We start from the raw sequence: 21959 nt of genomic DNA on the forward strand, positions 1-21959 counted from the left end.
AAAAGAGGCAGATTGTTGATGGCTCATGCCTATTATTTGTTTCTAATGTTCTGTTTTGTAACCTTCTTACATTCTGATGTATGCGGCTGCTTGGACTGCATTAAAAGAAATATGCATAATGTTAGCCCCCGTGTCTTTAATGAAATCCAGATTCTCTAGTCATGGTAATAGGAGAATCGCAATTCAGGGAGAGGTCAATGGAAAGGTGCCTGTGCACATCTCAGGAAGGAGAAGGGGCTGATAAAAGAATTATAAAGAGTATGGCTGGGGCTCTGGAGCAAACCTTTGAGGCACAAATCACTGTGACTGACATCCTGTTGTGAACCTCTAGTCACTGCTATGGCCTGTGTTGTGGGGTTAACAGTTCCAGTGCATGCTGCTCAATGCCCGCTCTCTCTGCAGGCACTCCACAGAAATCTGGGACACCATCACCACTTCCACCCCGACATGTTTTTCACAAGACCTGGCTTGCACCGTCCTCAACCCCCAACATCAAGACTGCAATGGCCCACGGCTACAAGATGATACACAAAGACTGCATCAAAAAACATGGAGGAGGCATCGCCGTCATCAACAATGAGACCCTCCAATGCATCACCTCCGAAGACGACAGCTCTAAAGTCATGGAACACCTCCACTTTCAAATCCAATTTGACTCAGAAAAGACAGTCAGGGAAATCCTCGCGGACAGACCCCTGGGCCCCCACCCTGGCTTCTGTGAAGCCATCTCCCAACTCATCGCCCCTTTGGCAATCGACTCCAAGCTCTACATCCTCCTTGGCGCCTCAACTTCCACCTCGAATAACCTAATGACACCTAGTCTAGCAACCTCCTGGAAAGCATGAGCAACATCAGACTCACACAACTGGTCACACAGGACATGTGCTGCACCCAATCTTTACAGTCAGTGACACAATAAAATTCAGCCACACCACCGAACTTACCTGGACAGACACTGCATCGTCCACTTCACCTTTGTAGGCTCAACATGATCCACCTTCACGCCCCCCAACCTGGCTAACTGCAGATGGAACAAAATCATCTAGACCCAAAGGACTGCCGCCCTCAACACCATTAGACCCTACGCCTTCAGCAACCTTGAGCTAGCCGCCCAAAACTTCTCCAACTGGACACAATCGCCCCATGAAAACAGCCAACACCAGTAGACCCAGCAAACACGCCAGCTGGTTCGCCCCATGAAAACAGCCAACACCAGTAGACCCAGCAAACACGCCAGCTGGTTCACCCCCAAACTCCGAGCCTATAAACGTGAGCATAATTGACTGGAGAGACAATTGCGCTCCAGCAAGAATTTGCCCCCTCCTAAAGAAAACCTCCGCCGACCCCAGCGAGCACAAGAACTACTCTCGCTGCTCCCCAAACCAGGCAAGGTCCTGTAAAAGCCATTGGTTGCAAGCTCACAAATTACCTGGAAGGAAAATGCCTACTCGACACCTCCCAATCCAGCTTCCGCTCCAACCACAGTACCGAGACCGCACTAATAGCCGCAACCAATGACCACAGATCCATCCTCGACCATGGTGAGGCAGCAGCCCTGATCCTCCACGACCTCTCACCATCCTTAGACACCATATTCCACCACACGCTCATCACCAGACACCGCCACATCGGGATCAGAGGAAACACCCTCAAGTGGATCACCGCCTTCCTCACAGGATGCACACCAAAAACTCGTCTACTGCCCTTTACCTCCAGACCGAGAGCATCATCTGCAGCGTCCCTCTAGGATCCTCCATCAGCCCCATCCTCTTCAGCTCCTATATGACTCCATTGGCTGACATCATCTGCACGCATGTCTCAACATCACCTCGTATGCTGACGACACCCAACTAATCCTCTCTCTCATAGAAGACACAGCCACCACCAGATCCAACTTCCAGAATGCCATGACCGACGTCACAACTCGATGAGGTCCAACTGCCTGAAACTGGACAGGGACAAGAGGGAAGTGCTCATCTTTGGAAGAAACACCTCCTCATGGGACGACACATGGTGGCCGACTGCACCCGGACCCTCAACTACTTCCACCAACCATGCCTGCAACCTCTGCATCATCCTGGACAGTGATCTCTTCGTGAAGTGCCAGGTCAATGCAGCGCCACGCCTGGTTGAGGATTACCAGATTTTTGAGGGATGTCCAAGCATCACTTATGGGCATGCCCTTTGATGGCTCCCTTCTCTTCCGAGATGAGGCGGATTGAGTCGGCCTTTCGCTCCCTTTATTGCCACAGAAGGGTTTGCCAGCTGCGTCTTTACCCACCCAGCCACCTTGATGCGCAATCTTCCCAGTCTCTGTGTGGCCGAGGACATGGTACCCACAGATCCCGTGGGTTGACAAGCCAGTGGTTGGGCCAGTACACCACCCGTGCAGCTGCAGCCGCCTCCAACCCCGTATAGTCTGCCCTCTTACCATTGTGGGCACTCAATGGGGAGCAGGATCCGCTATCACCTCCCCCACCGATGGTATATAACATGGACCGGTGGGTTTTGCAGATCGTCTGAAGGGGCTACTCCCACCCTTCGAGACTACCCATCCCTCCATCCACCTACTTACGATGGAGAACCACCTGTCCCTTCTCTGCAAAGAATTGACAGCTGTTTTGGCCAAAGGAGCCATATTGAAAATGTTGCTGCCAGAAGTGGTATGTGGTTGCTATTCCCGCTACTGTTTGGTGCCCAAATAGAAGGAGGCCTTTGCCTTATCCTGGCCCTGCTCTCTCTCATTTTTTTCATCAAAAAGGAGAATTTCAAAATGCTAACTCTTGCTCAGATCCTGTCTGCCATGGACCCGGGAGACTGGATGGTAGCATTGGAGTTGGATACATATTTTCACATTCTCATCCTACCTGCTCACAGACTTTACCTGCAGTTCGCTGTAGGTAATGAGCACATTCGGTTCGCCCTGCTTCCCTTTGGCCTTACCAGCACCTCTCAGGTGTTCACTAAGGTGGTGATAGTGGTTGCAGCTCACACAGCGGAGATCAGGAGTGCCAGTTTTCCCCTATGTTGATGACTGGCTGTTGAAGGCAGGCTCGCCCCAGACTGTCGTCTCCCACCACCCGACTACAGCATTTGCTGGAGTTCACAATAAATGTGCTAAAGCCACAAGTGACTCCCTCTCAGATGCTCCCTTTTACTGGGGGCTGTTCTGGACACAATGCAGTTTCAGGCCTATCCTCTCGAATGCCAAGTCCAGGATATTCAGGTTATGATACCGATGTTTCAGTTTCTATCCTGGATTTTGGCGAGACTGACTCTGAGGTTGCTGGGCATCATATCCTCCGGCATCCTGCTGGTAATACATGTCTGTTGGCCTATAAAGGCTCTGTAGTGGGACCTAAAGTTCCAGTGGACACAGCATCAGGGGACTCTCTCCGACATGGTCGAGATCTTGGAGGGAACTGCATAAGATCTGCAGTGGTGGTTAACAAACCACGATTGGGTTAGCAACAGACCCCTCTCCATTCCCCATTCAGATCTGACTGTGGTGACAAATGAGTCATTCCTGGGATATGGCGGTCTTCTGGGAGAGATGGAGATCAGAGGCCTCTGGTCTCCAGTGGAAGCCGGACTCCAGATCAACCTATTGGAGCTCCGGGCGATCTGGCTGGCATTAAAAGTCTTTCTACCCTCCATCAAGGGAAGGCTAGTGCAGGTGTTCACAGACAACACCACCGCCATGTGGTACTACAACAAAAAGGCAGTGGTGCTGTCATAGATCTTTTGTCAAGAGGCCCTGCTTCTCTGGACATGGCTGGAAAGTCAGGGCATTTCCCTGGTGTTTCACTATCTAGCAGGCTCTGTAAACGACGGACTGGAAAAACTCAGCTGAAGATGCCTAGCGGATCACGAATTGCAACTCCATCCGGAGTAGGTGCCATGTCATACTGCTTCTACTTCCGCAGTAGGACCTGTGCATTTGTTGAACAACATAAACGTTGGGATGGTGCCAGACTGATTCTATGAACCCCTTCAGGATATGTTGGCCTACAGTCCTAAAAGCTCTCAGTGCCACCATAAGTACCCCTACACCTGAAAGGGTAGCAAATGGATAGGGCAACCTCCAAACATGACAACCCTGACTCCCCAAGGAATCTTGGTAACAGGTCTAGAACCCTTACGCTCAGTCACTCATGGATTCCCAGAGAGATGCACAAGAAATGCACAAAAGAGGCGTTTCAGTATTTATTGAACCATTGTGAATCGTGTGTGAAATATATGCACTGCAATGATGAATAAAGTGAATAGCAATATGAGGACAGTGAAAAGGATAAATAATTCTACCATTGTGCCGAAGCAGTATATATATGCTGGCATGTAAGTACTGAGTATTGTGTACTCCTACTATGCGCGGTGGGTGATCTGCCAAAATCACCTACTGTATGATCTAACCCCCAAAACCTGAAAATTAGTGTATGTGGATCCCCGTCCTGGTCAGAAGTTGGGCATTCCTCCTCACAGAGGGTAAATAGGAATCAGCTGGGCTGAGACTTCACCGAACAGCAGAGTGCTCCTCTGTCTTAAAACAGAAGTGTTCTTGTTTGTATAATAAAACAGATCCATGCTACAATGAAGAGACCGCAGTCAGGCTGTCATCGTTTATCTTCTTATGATAGCCATGTCGCCTTACAGATGATAAACAAACAACAACATTTGCACTGTGAACTTTATCCCTTGTACTGAATGTTCAAGGTGTCGCGATAATGTTTAGATGAAGTACAAATGTAAGCAAATGTGGTTTCTAAGAACCATATCCTGCACAGTCATGCAAGAAACTGTGTATCAAAAGTCAATGTGTAGAAAAGAAGGCAACTTAAGGAACGTGTATATGTAGAATGGCAGCATTTCTCCCCATGCCTATTCCAGCCACATGACAAGTTCTTCGCACAAGATCTTCCTTTCTCTTGAAGGTGGCCACTCTCTTTCATGTGGGCCAATCCATCACTCTGTCTACTTTTTACGCGCCGCTTCATCCCTCCGAAAGAGATGAGCGACTTCACCATCTGGACCCAAAAAAAGCGCTGTAGTTCTACCTTGACCGCACACAAGAGTTCCGGGTGGAGAACAAACTCTTTGTGGGGTATCTCTAAGTGAATAAAGGACAGGCTGTACAGATGAGGACCATCTCACGAAGCAACCCCCTGAGTGTTTGCGTGCTCATACCACCAGAGCTAAAGCTGCAACCACTGCGTAAGCACACAGAGTTCCGGTCCTGGACATGTCAGGCAACAAAATGGGTTTCCCTGCACACGTTTACCAAGCACTACTGCCTGGACAGTCAGGTCCGTAGGGTCGGGCCTTTTGCCCATTTTTTCCTGCAGGTCTTCCTCGTGTGTAATTGATCCACAGACCCACCTCCGGGGAGGTATTGCTTGGATATCTATTTTAAGGTAAGGAATCTGTGGCTAGAATTCTCCATTGGATGAACAAGATAGTGGACCGAAGGTAAGTAACTTGTTTAGTCATGTCCGATTCAGACATGTTCAGTTAAAATAGCCATTTACTGAACATGGTCAGCTTGACTTTTGGAATAGAAGGTTTCTTAAAGTCTTTAATTGTTCTGAATCCCAGACAAGTATTCTGCTTGGTAGTTTTGTTTAAAAAAAATTGTTGTGTCTGTATTATGCAGGCTAAAAAATAAGGCTTCTTTGCCTTGTATCTGCCAGTTTGTTGTTTCTCAAATTTGTTTCTCATCAGTATTTGCTTTACAGTACTCATTGAGTTGAATAACCAGATTTTCACTATACTCATTGTATTAAATCAGCTTGTTGTTAGCAATTAGGTTTTTGGGAAGCTATTGTGGCTTCTGTGTAAAATAGAAGGCTGAAGAGTGGGATCTGTTAGCACTCTAAAAGTAAGGGAATTTCTTAAAAAAATTAAGAGGGATCACAGGAGTCGTAGTCTCACAGTGACCCCTTTGTGTTTAGTTGTATATTTTCCTAGGATAACTAGTCCTATGTATGATATAATGTGAATAATGGTGACAGCAATACATTTCTTTATAATTTTCTGAATTCAAATAAGGATCTTCATTATTCAAGGTAGCATATGCCTATACATCAGATATCATTGTTCTAAAGGTCTCAATGTCCTAATCATCTGAAATTGAACTGGGTATTTGATCATCATTCAAACCTTTATCACATAAGGCAATCGCAACGTCTCAGTGGGCTCCATAATCTAATAGGGAACCCTTTCCCAGGCTATGCCCTTAGGCCCAAGATAGGCTGTTATGTTCGCAGCAGGGCCATCACTTTAGACTCTGTGGGATGAGAGGTGTGGTTGTAGTTCACGAACCCCAGGTGAGGCAATTGTTCTTGCAGGGATGTGGTGTCCATTCAGTAGCAGTAGAGCAACAAATATGGTTGACAACCACATTATGAGAAGAAAGGTTCCCTAAATAATCCAGGCATAGGACCAAAAAGGAATCAAGTATTTGTCAGAAAACCACTTGCAAGCACAAATAAGTCTTTTGCAGTAAGTGTCTCTAGAAGGGGTTGAAAAATCTCCTGTGAAATATCTAGAGTAATTTTCATTATTGTTGGTCTCTTTAAAGGGTACTAGTTCAAATGATGTAGCATCAGATGGAATTTCATGGTAAACCACAGCATTTCGTGGGACAGTGGCCACTGTCTTATTAGCAGCTTCAGCTATGTTTGTTGCACTTATTGTCCTACATAGAGTTTCAAGTTCAAATATTCCCACTTCAGAGCTTGAGCTAGAAAAGTTACTGCTTTGTACGAGGGGTAGGCTATTCAGAGTAGGGAAATGCTTCGAGGCACTACTCTGAATCATTCTAATGTATGCAGAGGTTGCCTGTAGAGAACTGGCCACATAGTGCTTTTTGACATGGTCGATGGACACCTGTCAGTTTCTCCTTGAGCCATGCAGAGGAGGCAGAAAAACATTTCTGTTGTCTCTTACCCCAAGAACGGTGAAGGGCGGTCTGTAAGATGTTTCAAACACTTGCTTCTTGTGAATTTCCTTCCGACCTAGGTCTCCAATCTAGGGATCCCACCCATCAGCAGCAGTGATAAACTTCTCTTCACAGGTGGCGGTGTCAGAGTGGTTCATGCTAGGCAGCTTGTCTCTGAACTCATGGATTCTCGGTAAAATGAATATTTGAAATCATGAGAGTAGTTGGCCAAAGTCTTTTTACAGTGGAGGGATTGATTTGTTAATAAAGGTCTCACTGTCTGATATAGTCCCTAGTCTGTTTATATAAACTAGGCCACCATTAACGTTGCTGTTGCATTGCTACGGTTGCATTAATTCCTAAATGTGCTGAGACCAATCATTTGTGGGGTTCTTTAATTATATTTACTCTAGACAGATTATTATGTATTATTCTGTCTCCCACTCCTGGTATCGTAACTAGAGGAATGTTATCAGAATTAAGGGTGTGAGAGTATTTGAGAGGAAAACCTGCAGGAGGTTTCCCAGCTTTCTTGCTTGCATATATAGCTGTTAAAATATCTGTGACTATCCCGCCCACGTGAAATACTTTTATTGATATCCGTAGAGTCTCTCTGTTAGCTGAGAGCCGTGACACCAGTGCTTCGAGGTCCCCCACTTCTCTTCTGGGCTCTTTAATATACTGAGGAAGGTGAGCGGCGTCTTCCGAGATAATAGATGATAGAGACCCTTGCCCATCTCTAAGAGAGGCACGGTACTGGTCTGCTCAGCGAGAGGTAAAAAGCGATTACTACAGGCCATAAGGGGGGAGATAATCATCTGGGTGGGCTCGTTATTTGTGGACTGTGCAGCAGGAGTAAGTATCTGGACTGGGAAGTATGCCAGGAATGCAATGTTTATTTGCTTGCCCTTTAAAATAGGTTGAGATAGCATGGATAGCTTTTTTCTGCTGAATTGCAGGCCCTGCTTTATCACAGTCTTCTGGGCGATCTTTTTTTGGGGAATAACACCCGGGTTAGCACACGGCTTGATGGTCAGATTATCAGTACCACTGCCCCTAGGTTCTATTTGGAAGGGAGAGTGCGAACTGATAAGCGATTCAACCTCCTCTATTAAAAGGTCTAACTCTTTGAGGGTGCATTCATCTGGCTTTGGGACATGTTTTGCATGTTTCGCAGTCGCTCTGTGCTATATCCTACCTTGTGCTTGCCCATAGTTCAAGTGTAGAAAGGGAAAACCTTGTTACGGTCACATAGAACCGCAAATAAAGTGCTGAACACCGATAGAATATACTCCCAGCACTCAGTCAGTTAACACCACATTGTTGTTAATTTATATAGGAGTTGCCAAGTGCCAAAATACTTAGATGGAAAATGTTCATGCTACACATAGACTCGAATCGAAGGATTTTGGAAACGGCAAAGTCAGAGCCAAGAGGGTAGGCCCAGCCCAGCCTCCTCTGGGCTCAGATGGGCGCAGACGAGCCTACCCTTGGCCCGGGCACGTCCCGCTCAGCAGAGCTGCAAGGCACTTAAATATCCTTGACTAGGAGTGCAAGTGATTGTTCCAGGAGGGGTGTGTGGGACATGTAGTCTGCAGCAAGGATCCGCAGCGACTTCCCCCTGTGCCAAGAGGACTTCTGGATGGCTGAGAAAGCAGTCTCCAGCAAAGTCCACCAGAACGGAATGGCAGGAATCTCCCCAGTAGTGCTGTACTGCCAGCAAAAGTGTTAGCGCGCCCCCCGTACAGCAGAGCTGCGAGGCACTTAAATATCCTTGATTAGGAGTGCATGCGTTTCAGTAGCTTTTTGCTTGCTTTTAGGATCAGGTTTAAGATGGACTTGTGAATTCCGTGTACTCCTATGCTTCTTTTTACTAGATCTGGTGACTATACTGCATTGTCTATTTTTACTTAAACTGTGTCTTGTTGTATTTTATTGTATTGACTTTGATTTTATGTTTTCTGCAATGAATAAAGTAAGAATGAGTACAATTAAATGTAGTAACAAATTGAGTGAAGATGCATTCTTTGTTTAAAGTGATATGAGACCATCAACCTGATCATAGTACCTGTGTGCCTGGGGAAATTGAGGATACCTTAAACAGGATTAGAAATGTTAAGGTGATTCAAAACCAAACTGCAGATACCCTCTCACCATTCCCAATACTTTCATGAATATATAGTTCGAAACTTGACCTTATTTCATAAAGCATCTCAAGGCACCCAATCATCTGGTAACAATTTGGCCACATAAAACATTCAAATAACATTTATTTTCTGCACACACAGTCATTAAAATGACCCTTTGTTGGATGTGGCTAGCCGTAGCCATTTGAAGGCATGATAGATGATGCAGATGTAAGGGCCATGTAAAGATTTCCTTTGTAGGCAGTGGGATTTTGGTTCAATGGTTGGGTAATTGGTCCCATACTGAAATTAGGTATAACGTGTACTTTTGCATCTCGCATAATCGATTGTTGATTCAAAGGGGCATCTGAACTTACATTTCTAGTACGGACTAGAAACCTGCCCATTAAATTGAGCCCTGTCTTTATGTTTGTAATAATGCTGCAGTAACAGGAGTTGTCAGTGACTGGGCATTAGTAACTAAAATGTCTACTTTTTTAGTTGTACAGTCAAGGGTTTCTTTAAATGAATGGACCATGTTAACAGTGTGGAAATGCAAATGCAGTTTTAAAGTGATTACAGTGGTGACAAAGTGAAGGTCACGCTTTCTGCATATAGGTTTTCCAAGCACTTTAGAGTTTTCAGGATGATCATTAAAATCCCCATGTTTTTTAACGTTATGACATACCTGGGGATCTAGCTGTACTTAAATAGAAAGTCTCATGGCACTTTGTTTGTGCCATAACTGCCCGTCTCACTTGATCTCCAAGGCAGGGATTATTTTGGGCTTGGGGATGCAGTATTTACCCTGAAGTTAGGCAGTGATCTAACTTGGGTCACCACCATTGTGATTGTGCTCCTCCTGTGGCCTTGTTCCTTTCAGACATTCTAGTGAAAAGGCTCTTTAACCCACCACTGCTGTTCCTTATGCTAAAGGAGTGGGTTGGTTAAATGTGACTGACCCAACCTCTTTGTCTCTCGAAGATGTTCCTGCAAAGAGGCGGATGGCTGAATGGAACAATATACTTTTTTGATAGAAAATGTGGAGGCTTTACTCTGCTTTGTTTTGGAATAATTTTCTCTTGTTCTAATCTTCATTGTAATGCTTCATTTTTCATGGCTTTGTTATGTTGTTTTTTCTCTGGAATGTTTTATTGTGTAGATTTTTTTCTGTGTAGAGTGCTCTGATACTTCTGCTTTAGTTTTTGCCCAGGAAATATTTCTAATAAAAACAAAAAGTCTCCTTAAGCTGCAGGTCTTGACCTATTCCTGGGATAAACCGTGCAGGGTTAAACAGATTACTTATGTTTGACATAATTCTTTGCATGATCTAATATGGCACAGTACCACATTGTTATGGACTGTGGTGTTAGGACTCCGTATCATACTGGCTTCTTGTTGTAGTGTTCTTAGAAATTATTATTGCTTTATTGTAAAGCTCTAACTTTTTCTACTTTTGATGGAGCTTGACACGTAATTTTCTGCCCTTCCCCAGATTATGTTTAGGTAAACTAGAAGTTGTGTTTTGATGGTTCTAGCAAGATTTCCTTCTCCACACATGGGGCCAACCGGTTTAGCGGTAAACGGCCCTGTGACCCTGGTGTGTTCTTTCTAGTGTACTATTTTTAAATACTGCAATCAAGAGCTCAGCCAGGGCAACTGCGATAATGAAAATGATTGTGATGAGGAGTCATAAGGTCACTGGTTAGTAATATGACCGTTATTGTCTAGCTCTGTTGTAGCCTGATTAACTCCCACTCCCTCTTGCTATCATGTACTGTTAGTGACCTTTCTCAACATATCAATGCGAAATTTGTGCTTAATGCACAGAGGCATTGTTGCAATTTTGTATTTTCAATATTTCCTATGTCATGTATATCCTTGTTACATGCACCTAATAAGTTTCTCAGACACTGTTCAGTTTTGCTCAGGCAAAGAAATATCCCAGCCCCTTTGTTTAGCTGTGTAATTTCTTTAGAAGTTGACAAAATGTTTATCATAATGCATCACGGAGTATCTGTAGTCTCATTCTACCACAGCCTTATTTTTTGCTATTCATTAATAAATGTAAATGATCTACCTTGGAAATAATGTTGAACTTTTTAAGACTTGCATTATTGATCAGCTGATGCAACTAGATAACAATACACCTACACATTGGGAATCCTCTACTCAACAACACCAGATGATCTTACCTACTTTGCAGGTGTATCTAGTCACAGACAAACTTGCTCTGATGTTTACTAAACCCATAGCCTCAACTGAATGTTTGCACTCACTGTATAATCTAATGTTCTCATTGTGAAGATTAAAGTTTTCTTCCAAGGATCAAGCAGACTTGTTTTTTTCAGGCACAGTGACAATATAATTCCATCTGCATAGTTTGTATACAACTAACAATTTAAAATCATCCTCTTTGTTATTTAATCTGGGATGGTATTTACTTGTGAAAACCACAAATAAACTCCCCCATCTACTTTCTATAGACTGCTTTTGGTGTTCTTGTGAGTTACACTTTTGTGCCAATACACTTTTCTCCCATTGCCAACATCTGCTGTAGAAAAATCACGTTGTGCTTTTGATCCAGCTATATCCCTGTAATATTACCTGTTTGAGGAATCCAGTAGGCTATTGAGCTGGATCTGGGTTTTGGGCTGGACCTTAGCAATTTATTTTTATTTTTTTTAATCATAACATTTTTATTGGCATTTCGTAAGTAAGACAAAACAAAATTCAGCGCACATAAGCATCGGTACATAATCGCCATAAGCAGCAACCACAGCATCGCAACTCCAGAAGAGGGAGCAAAACAAATTACAGAGCCATCAATATTGATAATGTTACAGTACGTTTGCCCGTATCTTCGGAGGACAGCAGACACATCAATGGGGTATTAAATTCAGCCACTTGCCCCACACCTTCTGAAACTTGTTCGGGCAGCCCCTCGCCGCAAACAAGGGCTCCTCTTGAGCAGCACACCAGTCCACTCCCCGTCGCCACTTACGCAGAGAGGGAGGGTTGGAGCTTGCCCATGCAGCCGCTATGTCGTGCTTGGCTACAGCAAGGGCCGTACCCAGGAAGAGCTTGTCGGCTCGAGAGCCGTCCAAGCCATCGAGGACTACAAGTAGCAGGCGCAAGGGATCATGGGGGATCTACCAGCCTAACGTGTGTGTAAGCTCGGACTCTATCTTGGACCAGAAGGAGGTGAGGACCAGGCAGGTCCACACCAAGTGAAAGAAGTCGGCTGGGGCCAGACCACATCGGGCACATGCAGGGGAAGGGCGCAAACCAGCTCTGTATAGCCGTGTCGGGGTGAGGTAAGCTGTGTGGAGCTAGTAGAGTTGAATGAGGCGGAGCCTGGAGGAGGTTATCAGGGTTCTCGGGGCCATCAGAGCGTCACTCCAGTCCGCCTCCTCCAGGGGACCTATCCAACCCTCCCAACGGGCTCGGAGTGCATCTAAATTAGTAGGAGTGTTGTTGACCAGGGAGCGATATATCCTAGAGACCCCTCCCTTCCCCAGATTTCCCATCAGTACCTGCGCCTCTGGGGGGCTAAACTCGGGCAGTGAAGTCCCGGTGGAAATGTGTGCTGCAAGCGCGTGACGGAGTTGCAAATATGGGTAAAACTGGGTGGAGTGAAGGGAGTAGCGGGCCTGTAGCTCGGCAAAGGATCGGATATGATCGCCTGCCCAAATGTCCCCCAAGAGCGAAATCCCAGTGCGGTCCCAGGACTGGAAGCCCGTGAGGGAAGATGTCTCGGAGAGCCATGAGCCCTGCCATAAAGGTGTTTGTCGGGTGAGTTTCTTGTCCCAGTGGGTGTGTCGGAGGGCAGTGCGCCATGCCACCAGAACAGATCTGGTTATCGAGGGGAGTGCTTGCGGAATGGGGGCGCTGTACAGGTAGGCATGTATCTGCTGGAAGTCCATATGTCCTAGCTCCGTCTGGTAGGCCGGGTCGGACCAGCCACCCGTGTACCAATCGTGGACTACAATGAGTCTAGTGGCAAGATAGTAGAGATGTAAGTTGGTCACACCCATGCCGCCGTCATAGGTTGGGATCCGACAATGCGCCAGGGCGATGCAAAGCCTCCCCTGTCCCCATAGGAATCGGGTAAGTGCCCGGTCAAGGTCTCAGAACCAGCTCCCCGGAAGGTGGAAGGTAGTATTTTGCAAAATGTACAGGAAACGGGGGAGGATCATCATTCTGACCAGGGCGCTACGACCAAGGGGATTTAGTGATAAGGCTTGCCAGCATTTCAGATCCGTTTTGGTTTTGGCAATCAGGGGGGTGAGATTCAGGGCCCACTCCAAGCCGGGGAGGAGGGCGATCCAAGTTCCTAGGTATTTAAAAGACTGTCTTTTGATAGGGATGGTGGATTGCCAGTCAAAGCAGGCTCTCGATATGTGGAGGGGGACAAGAGTGGATTTAGCTGGGTTGAGGCGCAGGCCAGAAACGTACTCGAAGTCTCGAAGTATTTGCAAACCGCGAGGGTCGGAGCACTCTGGGTCGGCCAAGAAGAGAAGGACGTCATCCGCGTAAAGGGCTATTTTAACCTCGTGATAGGGGTCCCAGGACCAGCCCCGGACCTCCACGTCAGAGCGGATGAGGCAAGCAAGGGGCTCCATAGCCAGCGTGAACAAGGGTGAAAGTGGACACCCCTGCCGCGTGCCTCTTCTAATTGGGAACACGTCAGAGAGGGCCCCGTTGACAAGGACTCTAGCCCACGGGTTCGAATAAAGGACCTGAACAGCTCATAGAAAATGGGGACCGAAGCCCATCAGTTGAAGAACCTTCATTAAATAGGACCAGTCGACCGTGTCGAAGGCCTTTTCAAAGTCGAGGAGTAATAAGGCCAGATATGGGGAGAGCTTTTGGCGGTGAGCCAGGGCCACATGCAAACGTCGTATACAATGCTGAGTACCGCGTGACGGCATGAAGGACCTTAGCAAATTTTACTGTGTCCTGAAACTTACTGTGCCTCTGTCCAGTGTACAAACACTGGGGCACATGCTGCAGGGGGTGAGCGAGAGCTTTTAGCTTTACATGATAGTTTGGCCTTGCACACCAAGACCGAAAACAAATCTGCGAGGTTCTAAACCAATGCTTTACAGGTTGCATGCAGCTCTTTGATGCGGGCCCATAACTCCCTGAGCTATAATACAGAGATTGTAACTTGTGACCTGCAGGCAAAAAAAAAAAGATTTTTGCAACCAACATTAACCCACTGAGCTATTCTACATGAAATACAAATCTTTGACCTACTTTATCCTCTGAAACAAGCCTATTAACTATGCTTTTCATCTGTGACCCACAAATGTACACCCATTCTCCAGCAAGTATATTAACCACCTGAGCAAATATGCTACTGCTATACCTTGATGGCTGTCTGCAGCAGGTGCTTTATCCCCAGTGCTTTCATGTGGTTGGTTCTGTTGATGTTTAGCACCCTCAAAGGAAATAAAGGTGTTGAAAAGATTTACTACTAGGGATCTTCTTCTGTCCTTCATGGGTTTCACTCCCAGCTTAAAAATCTGAACACTGCTTAAAAAACAAAGACGGTAAGTGACAGGCCTGGAGAACTGGGGAAAGGGCAGGAGGTGGAAGACCACAAGCAGGAGAAACTGAACCATCAGGGATACCTGCATGACTAGGGGCTGTGGGGGGGCGCAGAAGAATCAGAAACATCTGGATTAGGAGAACTGGAAACCAAGCAGACTAGACGGAAGAGGAGAATATGCACTAGGAGGGCTAAGGGGGCTGGTCGCGGGTAACTAGAACAAGGAGGACCAGGTCCACGTAGATCAGGAAGAAAACCAGAAGCACTGGTGCTAGCACCTGAAGGGAAAAGACCAGAACAACCAGGATGACCAGGACCAAGAGGATCAAGATCAGGAAGACCAAGGCCAACCAGGCCAAATTAGGACTAAGGGAAGGAGGTTCTGGGGGGCATATATTCAGACCAAAAGAGGAGGAGCAAGAGGTGCACCAGAAAAAGTAGTAGGACCAAAGTGCAGATCCCAGGATGAGGGGGGCAACCTGCACTAGGCGATGATAATCAGGTAGTAGTAGGACCAAGTCCAGATTAACTGGAAGGATTAGCAGGACCAAGAGGGCCCAGAGAAGGACCTGAAATATACGGACGCCCAGGAGCAAACGCAAGATGAGAAAGAGGACCAGGGTGAGAAGAAGAGGATGGAGGGAAAAACTAGCAACAGGAGAAGGAGGACCAGAAGGCGATGATGATAAGGAGGAATTCAGGAGGAGAACAATGAAGAGAAACACCAGGTTTAGGAGAACAATTATGACTAGAACAAGGAGTAGGTGGAGCCATGTATAAGGATATGCCATTAGTTACACTCTTATAATCAAATCGTAGTTAATTTTCTTAGTCTGCAGCCGATAGTTACCCACCTTTTCAGCCCACTTAAAGCACTATCTAACCCTCTCAGCTATTTCAAAGTAAAGCATGATGTGACCAATTAAGTAAAACGAGCAGCTTTACTAGTACATATCTTCTTAGTTACCAATTTCTTTGTGGCCTTAGTTTAGCAAAAATAATGCATAAGGTGCCAATGGCTTTGTCCCTCCTGGCTCAGCTTCTTTCTGTTATGTCCATTATAGGGGACTCCCAAATTTAATTGTTTCAGTATTTACCACGGAATGCAGACTACCTGCCTCTCCATCGGATTTTGCTCTGAAAATGAATCTGAGGGCACTGGTGAAAGGTTTGTGGAGCTGATGGCTGTTGGAGGTGGTTAGTCTGAGGTCTTGTGAAATAATGAACGGAATTTTCTGTTACAGAAAAAGGATTGTCTTTTCCTGATACTGGTGGATTATTCTATATCGAATATGAATCTATTTAAGACATTAACTCTGGAGTAATACCATCCAAATGCATGTCAGATATTAGCTCAGATTTGGTTGTTTCGCCAGAAGTGACTTTACTGAAAGTGAGAGCAAAGAAGGCTTGGGAGGATACACAGGAATTGCATACATTTTTGGATTCAAACATTTCTAGGGTTGTACGATTGTTTTTCATCCTGCTCACGGGTGTATAATTGGTTTTCTTCATGTGTTACCAGGGGACAGCATGGTCACTGTCTGGAAACAGGAATCAGCCTATGGACGTGTACAAACAAGAATTATTGTGTTTACATTTGTTTGTTAGCTTAGGAGTCAGAAATGGCATTATTTGACCCCAGAAAAATTCATGGCTACATTGTCTGCTCTGTGTGATTGAGTTTGCCTGTCTTTCCCTCTTTTAACAGCACTGGTGACTAATAAATTAGATCAGTAATTGCTATTGTGCTCACTAAGTTAATTGTGTTTGTGTTTCAGATTTTATTCACACGTGTGAAAACCTGTGCCATGAAGGTGAATGTGGTAATTGCTCTCGAACATCTAATATTTCCTGCAGATGCGGTTTCAAATCTAAGGTATGTTTTTTGGCAATATCAATTGTTGTTTTTAGGTCTCGCCAATAAAAAAGTATATGCTGTATATTGCAAGACATTTTGTTAGCTTACAATGGACTTAGAGCCCGCTTTGCTTACCATTGGTTGGCCGCTTTGTCACTCTGATTTTCTTATTTCTTATTAGTTTGCTTCTGTGAGCTTTACTTCTTCTTGTTGTATTTTCCCTTCCCCTAGGGCATGGAAAAATTATTTGAGTCTTTCCACTGTTTGCGTTTTGAGAGGCACTTTTTTGTTTTTTTTAAAGCGCTCAACGAGAGTTCATGTGCTTTCCAGTTGTCTCCCTAATGTACTTCTGCCCCCGCGCTGTGTGTTGCGCTCTTTCACCTTTGTATTTCTGTCTCCCTCCCACACTCATGTAGCTTCTCCCACCTGTGAGTTTCTGTGCCCAGGTTGCTTTCTCTCTCCTCTGTGCTTCTGTCCTTCACCTGCTTTCATGTTGCCCTCTCTGGCCTGTGTGCTTCTGTGCTCCCTTCCCCCAAGTTGCTGTTGTTTGTCTGCATATTTCTGTGCCACCCGTCAATGTTGCTCCCATTTGTCACTTTGCTTCTGTCCCCCGTCTCTTTTCCATGTCGCTCTCCACTCTCATTCCTTCATGTAATTTTGCCCCCGCTTCACAATGTTGTCTCTCGCCTATGCGCTTCTCTTTCCGCCACCCTCCCGACCCACAGATACATTAACACATATATTTTTTTTAACTCAATGACATGGCCGCTGGGTTACTGAGTGATTTTATAGACTTACGCATGTTTGTTTAACGCATACGTGTGCCTACTAAACGACATGGACCAGCGACCGCATCATTGTGCCTATTGTTTTGTTCTTTTTTTAATCTTTCCTTTGTTCTGAAGCATCTCCTATGATGCTGTACAGCATGTAAATGAGACTAAGGCGTGACCTATTGGCTTTGCCAATGCTTGTTTTTACACACCTGTTTTATTTAGTGATGGTAGTGTCAGTGTAGAATTCTAAGAAACGTTTGTTCAAGATAAAAGTTTTTTTTGTCTGACCTGCTGTCGAAACTGGCAAAGTTCTTTTCTTCATCTTTTGTAAAACACCATTTCATTTGCATACTTTGCTTTGGAACCATTACACCAGCAATGCTTCTCTTTCTAGCACGTTCTAGTTCCTTATACCATGGATGAGTATTTGATGTTCTATGGTTGTGTCTGGTAAAGTATGCAAATTAACATTATTTTTACTTTTCCTTTTTTTATTCACGCTGGGCATATTTGCCATCATTGACTGCAGTAGTGATCTTAGAGACTTACTTACTGCAGCACTATCTTACTTTGGAAGCAGTACCCTGTATATTATTCATTTTCCTGATTTTATTGATCACAAGTATCAAATGCATAAGAATTAGTAAAAGAGCTAAATACATCAAGCATTCTTAAACTCAATTCTATTTACTGAAACACTACCACAATAAAATGCTTGTAATAAGGGGGGGAAAGTAAAATAAAACATAAATCCTATAAGTGTATGTCTTACAAGGAAATTAGAAAAACTGCAGGAGACAAGGTGAAGAGAAGGGATGAGTAAAAAGATTAAAGGTAAGAGGTGGACAGGAAATGATAATCAAGGGACCAAGAGATCAGCATAATTTAACCATCACATATCCAACATAATAGTAATAAAACATGCATAATTTTAACATATTTCTGAATTCTTTCCCGGTGAAACATTCCCAAAAGGGACTGGGAAGAAGACAGTTTCTTGCAGCTGGGCAGGGGCGAACACATGACTTGATTCATTTTGAAGTGTTGCCTAGGCAGCGCATTCGCGGTCTCTTCGAGACATGCTGTCTTAAGTCCATGGACTTAGGCCCTGCCTCCAACTTTTAGACCTTGCCTCCAACTTTTGATTCGCTTTAGTCAGTGTCCTTTAAAAAACTTTACTTCTAATGGATAATGGTGTCTGCTTGTCCCACCTTTTCTCAATTGTTTACTCCCATGGAGTATTGCCAGAGGACCTGTCTGCTTCCGACTTTGTCATTGAATTTCGTGTCTGGGAACAGCTTGATTGTTAAGAAATAGAAGAAAGATGCGGATGCGAATCTCTCAAGGCACCGCTTGGAGGACAAGTGAGGAACTGCCTTGCCTGATTGTGTTAGCATTGACTTTTCAATGAAGATAATATAGTGTGAATATTAACTTTGAGTATAAAGGTGTGTGCACCTATATCTGCTCCTGGTATAATCGCACTTGGCAGTGCTCATTTACGCAGCTTCTGAAAGGCAGGCGGCATGCGGACTTCATTCATAATTCTGCCGTAGCAAGATGCATTATCCCTTTGAGCTTTCTCACTGTATGTACATAGAAAAGTGATTGGTTTACTCAGGCGGTCAAGTTGTCAATCGTAATGTAGCCACACCATTCTTCTATTTAGAATGAGCACTTTTGTAGGCGGGCACTGGAAGTTGAGCATGCCTTCTACTCAGCGGCAGCTGTGCACCTGCACCAGCCATTGAATCAAAGTGTGGTGTGTAATCACTCTGCCTCTGCTCCCTCCCTCCCCCGGTGATAGATGGGCCGTTCCTTTCTGGATCAGCGCGACACACCACCCAAGCCCTCCTAACTGCTGTGCGCGGCCGCAGCGCTGTGTGTGTGCTTTTAGCTAATCAATTCGAACCCGAGTGGTCCCTTAATCGGTGCATGGCACACTTATTCATTGGAGAGGAATATATTGGCTTGTTGTGTACCTGAATCACCTACCTGGTCATATCAGCCCGCAGCCTCAGCAGTGACTTGAATTAATTAACTTGGACCAGAACAGTCCTGGAGAGCACATTAGTCTCACCGTACATGAGATTGTTCGCCTTCAGGGTAGCGGTCCCGATCTCCCCATACCATGTTCCTCGTGAACGGTCCTATCAGTTGCAAATTAACTTACCAGCTCTAAAACAAGCCTACCTGAATTTCAAGCACTACGTCCACATTCAGGCCTTTAAAAGCAGTATAATTATTTTATTGACTGGATTCTAAACGCTTTTAGAATATTACTGTCTTGACCCAATTAGACTTGCGCTTAACGGGTTAACAAAACAAACAGTTTCCCTTCACCCCGACCTACAGTCTCCCTTCTAAGCTAACAGACATAGTGATGCCTTTATCACATAAACATTACTTGCAGTAATATTACATGTATTCTGTTGATGAGTTTGAAGTCACAGAAGCCATATTCTGGGAACAGCTTGAATGTTTAGAAATAGAAAAAAGATGCGGATGCATATCTCTCAAGGCACCGGTTGGAGGACAAGTGAGGAACTGCCTTGTCTGATTGTGTTAGCAGTGACTTTTCAATGAAGATAATATAGTGTGAATAATAACTGTGAGTATAAAAGTGTGCACCCATATCTGCTCCTGGTATAATCGGACTTGGCAGTGCTCATTTACACAGCTTCTGAAAGGCAGGCGGCATGCGGACTTCATTCATAATTCTGCCGTAGCAAGATGCATTATCCCTTTTAGCTTTCTCACTGTATGTACATAGAAAAGTGATTGGTTTACTTAGGTGGTTGAGTTGTCAAACGTAATGTAGCCACACCATTTTTCAGGCCAGAGGTATATTTACATGAGTAGTAGACATCCATTTAGCAATTAAAATCCCGCTTTCTACTGCCTTTTAGGTATTGCAGATTCTCAAGAAGAATTGTATTCTTTTTTTCCATTAGGGCTGCCATCGCACCTTTTGCCTCTGTTGCTACTTCATTCTGCCCATAAACATGATGCCAAGGAGCCCCATAAAGGCTCCAGTGTCCTGACATCAGTTTATTATTTTATTTTTAACACCCAAAGAAAAAGATCTGGAGCTTATCTCCTACCTATTTGCTTATATTTCGTCACCAAAAAGGCAAAGCTATCCGCACAGTACCACGCAACACAATTCAACTCCACACATTTCAAATCCACACCAAATAATTCTACAACAAACCCTATAATTCAACTCAACAACCCAATTACACAGCATATACATCTAATCCACACAACAAAATTCCACATCATGCCACAACATTTTACAGCCCATTACATAATTTCACAGCACACCACGTAATTCATCTCAATCCCAATCCACATAATTTCAGTACACTCAATACCATGACTAACATCAAATATTTAGCAAAACGTTAAAGGAGATATTTATTTTGAAGGCTTTGAAGTGCTGCATTGGATAGGAAGTGGTTCTCAGTGTAGCAGAGGTGGTTTCAACATGCAATCAGGATTGGGTGATTCAGTTCTTTTGTTTGTCCTCCTATAATATTGTTACAGGGACAGTTAGAGAGCGTTGCATTGCATGCCGCAAGGTGACTTCCCCCAGGAGTCAGCTTGATTCTTGGACTTCAGAATGCATGCCTGTGGTCCAGTTTCCACAAGTTTGAAATTCATTGATTCAATAATACCATCACCAAGAAAAGAAAGACAAGTGGTATGTGTCTGAATCAGCTGACATTCCCTAGCGTTCCTTCATGACGTTATTTCAGTCTGTAAAACAAGCCAAAAAAAAATAAATAGTAGAAAAGCCTTCATTGTGAATTTCAATGTATGGAGAGCAATACATTTGTATTGCTTATTCTGATACCTTTTATTGTGTGTTAGTATTAGTTTCAAGTTTATTTTATTTGCATAGTTAATTAGAACCATTGCAAACAAATAAAACCAATTCAAATACATTCAGAAAATAGTCACTCTAACAACTTTAAAACCCTTTTACATTTTTGACATTAAAGAGTTGCTTCCGAAATTGTGCAAAATATCCTGCAATAAAAATACTATTATGAAAAAATACTATTAAATGAGTGAACACGTCAGTAAGCAATTATAATACTATGGTAAATAAAAAATGTAATTAAATGAGTGAGAAATAATACTAATCGTTTGTTAAACCCTGTGTGCCACCTATCCTTACTCAATTTAAAGGAAAAGTGCAAGTGCCTTGAGTAGACTTATGTTCTAGCCATCGTCGGTCCTTACTGGTTCAATCTCCCCCTGACAACAGGACACGAATACAGGTCCTTTTGTCAATTCATAAGTTAAAGTTCCTGTGCCTTGTACAACCTGAATACTTGGATCTTCTGTGAGGTAGGAATCCGGCATAGTTAATGACCAGAGTAAGATTACCTTTTACAGTTGAATACTTTTAGATGTGGCCGTCCTTATTGCTTTGATTGCACCATAGCAGCAAAAAAATACTCTCTGAGATAGGTGGTTGTCTAAGCGGTTTGCTGGTCATACGAATCTACAGGCGTCCTCAAACACAACCAAACTATTTGTGATTTTTGTGCGAACTATGGTCTTAAAGGGCGCCAACCTAAAAGCTTTCAGCGTTGCTGACGAAGCCTAGCTGTAAAATGTTGTTGTTGGATAGTACTTCTACCTTACACAAAACCCTGCTTGTTCTTTTTCGACAATTCTTTAAAAAGCA

The 21959-nt window shown here is 44.3% G+C and overlaps 1 protein-coding gene across 1 annotated transcript in view; it reads left to right on the forward strand.

Annotated features, from left to right (window-relative positions):
• NFX1 (nuclear transcription factor, X-box binding 1) overlaps positions 1 to 21959 on the forward strand; it is a 660521-nt gene that overhangs the window by 322942 nt on the left and 315620 nt on the right. Inside the window, exon 10 of the mRNA XM_085606860.1 lies at positions 16402 to 16499. Coding sequence (XP_085462986.1) covers positions 16402 to 16499 — 98 coding nt within the window. The remainder of the gene's footprint in view (positions 1 to 16401; positions 16500 to 21959) is intronic.

Source organism: Triturus cristatus, chromosome 5_2, assembly GCF_964204655.1.
Source record: "Triturus cristatus chromosome 5_2, aTriCri1.1, whole genome shotgun sequence".
Classification (NCBI taxonomy): domain Eukaryota; kingdom Metazoa; phylum Chordata; class Amphibia; order Caudata; family Salamandridae; genus Triturus; species Triturus cristatus.